At 39.9% G+C, this 7,342-nt stretch overlaps 1 protein-coding gene across 1 annotated transcript in view; it reads left to right on the forward strand.

Moving 5' to 3' along the window:
- Positions 1-1,024: 1,024 nt before the first annotated feature.
- Positions 1,025-7,342, forward strand: part of tubgcp3 (tubulin gamma complex component 3) — a 24,584-nt gene continuing 18,266 nt past the window's right edge. Inside the window, exons 1-5 of the mRNA XM_080052597.1 lie at positions 1,025-1,177; positions 2,600-2,707; positions 4,056-4,123; positions 4,528-4,605; positions 5,465-5,673. Of these exons, the coding sequence (XP_079908723.1) occupies positions 1,102-1,177; positions 2,600-2,707; positions 4,056-4,123; positions 4,528-4,605; positions 5,465-5,673 (539 nt within the window). The 5' untranslated portion in view covers positions 1,025-1,101. The remainder of the gene's footprint in view (positions 1,178-2,599; positions 2,708-4,055; positions 4,124-4,527; positions 4,606-5,464; positions 5,674-7,342) is intronic.

Raw genomic sequence — 7,342 nt, forward strand, 5'->3', positions numbered from 1 at the left:
GGTTGAAACACTCGCGTCAAATGTCTAACAATCACATCAACCATATCCGGGTATGGGTGTCAAAATGAAATCCGTAAAAAAAAAGCGAGTTTCCACTGTTTCTCTATAAAAGTATTGTTACGAAGACACAGATTGAGCTAGAAGAATGGACGACTTTGTAATTCAGTTATTTTGTTTTTAAAACATCTAAATCTAATCTATCAATATTTAATGGCCTAATGCATCTGTGAAAGTCCTTTTTGGTGCACTATTTTAATAAAGTTTAAATGTCATTTTACCACAAGCATTTTTGTAGCATTTTTTATTATTTTTTTTATACTTATTTTGTACAGTAGTAGGCTAGTTGTTTAAGTAAGGGCAGTATTAGGAGGCTCACAAAACCTGCATCCCCATTTGAATAACACACTGCAGTCTCACGGTTTTACAGGAGATCTGTGTCAGGAAAAAAAGGGGATATAGACAGTAACATCAACAACTGTAAAAACAATACAGCTTGCTCTGAGTGGCATTAAAGTAGAAATTCTGAGTATACAATTTATTTATTTATTACAGCCAAGGTTTTCCCGTTTGAACTGTGTTGAAGCCAAATATCATGCCATATTTTAATATGTTTAGTTTTATTTCTATTGCCTATCCTCCATTCAATTCCAAATACCTGTGGCTATTGTCAATACAAATTATAGACAATTATCCCTCTTATTATAGTGGATGTATAGTTCTTCTGTTGTAGGCTATAATTGCCATAATTAAGAAATAAATGGTTGCAGTTTCTTTTGTAGTAATGTGTCAGCAAGAAATTGAGTGCCAACTTACTCCTTGACTCAAATAACTTGTACGACACAATCAATTATTTTCTACTTTGGTCAGTTATTTATTTTTATTTTTTATTCATTTATTCCTTTCTGAGCATCGTGATAAATTCTATGCTTTTACTTTGACAGGTGTGAGGCGTTAATTGCATCATATTCTTCCTGCCTCGCGCTAGCTTGACTAGACATGTCAAAATGGCGTTGTTCGTAGAGTGGGAGACTTGAGTTCGTTCATATCATTCAGTGTCATTTATTCGCTTTTTTAGGGGGAGGCAACGTTAGCCACGACAGAATGGCAACACTGGATCAGAAATCGCCGAACGTGCTTCTCCAGAGCCTTTGCTGCAGAATCACTGGGAAAAGTGAAGGTACACATCAGTTGCCGCTAGCATGCATAGATAGCGCTAGTAGCGAACCTCATTCATAAATTCCGCACTTGTGTAGTTTCTCTTCACTTTGCATAACGTATTTATATTTCAGACAACACTTTACGTCATTGACTAACATCTTTATCATCTACTGCCGAATTCGGCTGATCATTTCCACACCGAGGTGTACACGTTTTAACAATAATTCAAGTTTTTACACTGCTTGTGTGTGTTTGTGACTGTGGCGCTAGGTATCAGCCAATGGTCTTGGCTAGACACTTCACATACCGCTTAACGGTTTTATGGTGCTTCCAGTTACTGTACTACAGTGAGCTTCGATATGATAAAGATAGGATACTTATTCACTTTAGCTATGAGGTCGCTAGCCCGTTAGCTCTGAAGCAGTCCATTTCAATGTATGGACAGTTATGGAGTGGACGTGTGTGTGCCTTGCTAGCTGCAGCAGGCGGCCTCTGGGTGCAAGCATCTCTAGATGAAGATAAGCACGTTCAATCAGAGATAGCGGCAAAATGTAGGAGAAATATCAATACGATCCGGGGATGATTTCAGCTTTAATCCCGTGATCAAAAGAAACAAAAGCTTTGCTAGTTGGCAATGTGGACATAACTATTAGTATCTGTTATTGTTTATCAACGCCAAAGTGTTAGCATCACTCATTTTTGTCCAACTCATTGCAAATCAATACCCAATTCACACCAATGTCCTTGTTTATTTCATCTGTATTTAGCCAAGAAGGTCTCAGGGAGGTAGATAGAGGGGGTCATACTCTTGTTATTACATTTGTTTTTATAAACTGTATATTTACAGCTTGTAGTGGCTAAAGGAATAGGGTGAAAGGTGGTGTAGTAAGTAATACGTCCTTAATTTGTACTAAACTGTCTTGACTATGTACTTTCCTAGTTTTAGTTTTTGTATAATAGGTCTTAAATATCATTCTTATTGGCTTAATTTAAAAGTTTCTTAAAGGAATACTTCACCCATACGGAACCAGCGTTCTATCATTATAAAATAACTATTATAATATAATGAATGAGGTTTTTCTTCCCTCAGTCTTCCCTTAGTCTTCCCTTGGCCCAGCTGTCCTGTTAATCCTAACCCTTACTGTGATGTCACAAGAAGGAAAGTGTAGGGTTAGACAGTGAGACCATAAAACACTCTTTCTGCCTTTTCTCAGGCTAAGATGAACCGATTTCTAAAAAAAATGTTTAATTTCAATTTTTTTTGCACATTTATACTAAATAGGATCTCCGAGTTCAATACACCTTCATATTCCAACCAGTGAAGTAGGCCTTTAAGCTAATGAAAGCGGACCCTAGTATTATCTACCATACTTCAAAGCACTGCTGATTTAGCCATGGCCCTTTTTATACATTTCTTTCTATTCCCATGTCATTTCTCCAGCCGAAGTGGCCCACCAGTTCCAGTATGCAGTGCGGGTCATCGGTAGTAACTACGCCCCCACCATCGAACGGGATGAGTTCCTGGTGTCGGAGAAGATCAAGAAAGACTGTAAGTGTACTGTAAAGCACTTCTAAGTACCACTAAGAGAGCTCATTCATACTATAGGTTACTGGATTATTGTAGCAGCATCATTAGCCAATATACCACTAGATTTTAGACCATGGCTGTGTGCGAAAAAGCCCTATTTATATCCATACTTATTTTGACGTCAATTTGAGTATGTTGTGGTTGTGTAGGCGAGCAATGCCCGAATGAGTACTTACTTCCGGGAAAATTTTGTGTACGGATCGATAGGTTACTTTTCCTCCTCAACCGCCCCCAATGTGTTCGGAAAGCCATCCGTCCTCCCTCCTACATACTCAACATCTATATACTACATACTGTCGACTGTCAACGCAATGCATTGTGGGGCGGTTGAGTAGGAAAATGATCCAATCGATCCATACCCAAAATCTTCCCGGAAGTTAGTCCTCATCCGGGCAATTCTCGCATACCCAAACCGTCACATACTCAAACTGAAGTCAAAATGAGTATGAGTAGGACGTTAGTATGGCTTTCCGAACACAGCCAATATTGCTTCTGTATACTATCAGTGTAAACCGTCCGACGAACCACGCATACACGATCGATCGCTAAGTAGACAGTATTTAAGTCTAACCATGTTGAGTATGTAGGGGGGAGGTCGTTAGTAGGCCGTTTGGAACCCAGCCCATGTTGCATTTTCCCCTAGCCATTTGTCCAGCAGCCCATATCGGGTGTTTTATTGTAAAGGAGCAAAAAAAAACAGTATAGATTGGACTCACTTCACCAAAAAAACTTCTTCTATAGCACCATAAATAGCATAAATCCCTGTGGACTTTGATAGCCAAGGTAGCACCATTAGCGGGGGGAAAAAAACGCATTCATCGACCCAAGCTTTGAGGCAGACGATCAACACCTGAAATAGTGCAGCACTTACTGTCCACTACAGCATGTTTTATTCATCTCCTCAGGTGAACTTTCTCAAGGTTTTTTTTTATTATGGTTAAAGGTGAAGTAAGCGATTTCTTTATGTTAATATAAGTGTTAAATCGCTCTTTATTCATACAGTGATCACTTATATACAGTAGTGTGCGCTTTTCATAAAGCCGATCTCTCAGTCGCTCGCTCTGCATGTAATCGACAAAATAACTTTTCGGGGATCCCACTACTAATAACCAATCAGAAGAGAGAACGCTACAAAAACGGCACCCGTCTCACTGCCGGTGCACGTGCAGAGCGACAGATGGGTGAATGTGTATGCGCCTACAATGTCGGAGCAGGTAAAAAATCCTTCCCAATGTCTGTTTTGATGGTTTTTATTATGTTTTATCACACTTATGGATCTGAGATGATGATGGGTCTAATTGTGTTGCAGTGCTGAAGCAGAGGAGAGAAGCCGACGCTGCTCTGTTCTCCGAGCTGCATAGGAAGCTCCAGACACAGGTTGGTATTTGGAGTTTTTTATTAATTTTTTTATTTCATTTAGAACTACAAAATGGTAAATGGTACTCCACTTATATAGTGCTTTTCCCTGACCCCAAAGCGATTTTACATTGTTTTGTACACATTCACGCTAATCACACACACATTCATACACCGATAGCAGCAACAGCTACCGCCAAGCTAACGGGAGCAATTTGGGGTTCAGTGTCTCTTTGCCCAGGGACACTTTGACATGTGGGCGGGGAGACGGGGGATCAAATTATAATGTGAAATTCAAATAACCCATATTTAAGTCAGGACACAGCATATTTATGGATGGAACAGCTTTCTAGTAAGGCCAATTTTTTGATGTATTAATTCTTGTGTATTAAATTCCATATTGCTTTTGTCTGGTGTTTGGACAGAGCGTTCTGAAGCACCGCTGGTCTGTTCTCTACCTGCTGCTCAGCCTCTCTGAAGACCCCCGCAAACCGTCAGGCAGGGTGAGGCGCACACACACACACACACACACACACACACACTCACTCACTCACTCACTCACTCACTCACTCACTCACTCACTCACTCACTCACTCACTCACTCACTCACTCACTCACTCACTCACTCACTCACTCACTCACTCACTCACTCACTCACTCACTCACTCACTCACTCACTCACTCACTCACTCACTCACTCACTCACTCACTCACTCACTCACTCACTCACTCACACACACACACACACAGTAGCCCTCAACATTCACGTTTAGAGAATCTAGGCTGTGTATAAACTCCAGATTTTTAGTGAACACACACACACACACACACACACACACACACACACACACACACACACACACAGTACAGTAAAGGTAGCGGATCTTGAGGAGCTATTCACTAAATTTGATAAAGTTATCTTATATTTAGCTCCAGGCTTCCATCCAGCATATCTTCTCTATATGACAGAACAGATTTCTACTACAGTAAATCTGCGCTTTGCATAATTCGTCTTGATTACATCCCAGAGGATCGTGCAACACACACACACACACACACACACACACACACACACACACACACACACACACACACACACACACACACACACACACACACACACACACACACACACACACACACAGAGGAAACTGAGAAAAAGTTTGGGAGGTGATGAAAAACATTTTAAAGCTATAGTGCGTAGCTCTTTCATTTAAATGAATGTTGGTTACATCTAGTATTTCCTCCCATGATCATAAATGACCTGTAACAGCAAACCAGACCATCAGTGAAAACAGTGTTATTTTTTTTATATATATATAGTTATTCTTAATGCCTCCTCGGTTCCTACTCTTTTTCCAGGTTGGAAACTATGGCGCACTGTTTGCCCAGGCACTCCCCAGGGACGCCCACTCCACTCCCTTCTACTGCACCCGACCACAGAGCCTGGCCCTGGGCTACGGCGATCGCAGCGCTGGCCTCTCCGCCTCCATGGGCACCAGCGGCATCTCCAGCCTGGGAGTGTACACGCTCAACGGACCCACGGCCACGCCACAGTCTCTACTGGCTGGGTGAGCTTTTTTTATTTTATTATTATTTTTTTTTGTCAATTTTAATTACCTCTTTTTTTTTTTTTTTTTTTTTTTTTTTCATTTTCTTTGAATTTTTTTTTTAAGGAACACAAACACACAACTTAAAAATTGAAAACACACTAACAAAAGACAAAATAAACAACCAACAAGGCGTACTCTACTACTCTTAACGGGTTTCTAAGGACATTGTTTGAACTAAAGGTAATGTATGTTAAGCAGAAAAATAAAAAGTCAATAAGGTGTCATGAAGGTCACTTCAGCACTGCTATATACAGTCCAGGAAAGGCTGCCATATCTGTTTAAATGTTTCTACTTTTCCTGAAATCTCAGAACGGGTTTTTATCCATATATAAAGTACTAGAGAACTCCATGAGCCACATATCAAAGCAGGGGGCGATCTCCTTATTCCAAACCTTAAGAAGTAGCAACCTAAACTTCCTTTAGCCAGAAGTCAACATTAAACCTCGCTTGATCTGTTCCACATTTGTATATTAAAGGGGCAGTCAGTGATTCTGGAGAATGCTTGTAGTTTTATGTCTGTTCGACATCATTGTAAATGAGGGTCCCCCCTCAATTGATCTTTCGAGGAAAAATAAAGGAAAAATTAAAATAGTAAAAATCGCTGATTATCTCCTCACAAATCGCTACCTGTCCATGCTGTGTGTGTGTGTGTGTGTGCGTGCGCGCGCTGAAATGAAATCTGGTGTTAATACTACACACCCTAGGCTCTGTAAACTGGTATGTAAAAAAAAAAAAAGGTGTATGTTAACAAAGCATGCCCATTTACAGAGCCAAGGCTGTGTATTAACACTGAACTTTTTTCTTTTTTTCTTCTTTCAGCTCACACACAGGTAGCAAAATCATGAGGAGATATTCACTGATTTTTGACAAAAAAGCTTGTTGTCAAAATCAACAACAAGTGTTCTCCAGAATCGCTGACTCATACCTTTTTAAAACCAAACAACATCCTACAACAATATTCCAATGTAACACTAAAACTGTTGCTTGCGGAATATACACCTCCCTGGCACGGTCCCAAGACATTAATTTAACACTGGCCCTGTGGTCTATTTAAGTTATTAATGCATCAAGTAACATATGAATAACAAAAAGAATACATCATGATATAACAGCTGTATTTAAGCAGCGTCACCTGCCAGGGCTCAGGGGAGATAATGCTGATTTATCCAACCCTAAAAAAAACAATCTGCGCTACATAAAGATAGCCTCAATTAGCGCTTGGAAATAAACTCGCCCCTGAAGGCATCACAAGGCCATTTCATTCCCTTTTATACACATTAATAATGGAGGAGGCCTACGGTTACAAATGTTCAAAATTGAGCTGTCTGGTGCCTCACCTATTAGTATTGAAAGCCCTTTCTCCAAACACATAAAACACATTAGCATGGCGTTGAATTAGCACAACAAGAGCTTTAATGTGTGCTTTTTTGCCCTCCGCTGCTTTTATCAAGTTTTATTAGATGGTTTTTTACTGCCCAGTTCAAGATAAAGGGCGGGACATTTTTAGGTTTTAAGGCCCGGACATTGGAACACCTGAATTTTTTACCTTGTATAAGAACAAAATGACGTCTGGCAAAGTACTAAAATACGATTTATTTATTCAATTTTTTTTCTGTTTGTAAAATAT

Source organism: Ammodytes marinus (assembly GCF_949987685.1).
Source record: "Ammodytes marinus genome assembly, chromosome: 24".
NCBI lineage: Eukaryota > Metazoa > Chordata > Actinopteri > Uranoscopiformes > Ammodytidae > Ammodytes > Ammodytes marinus.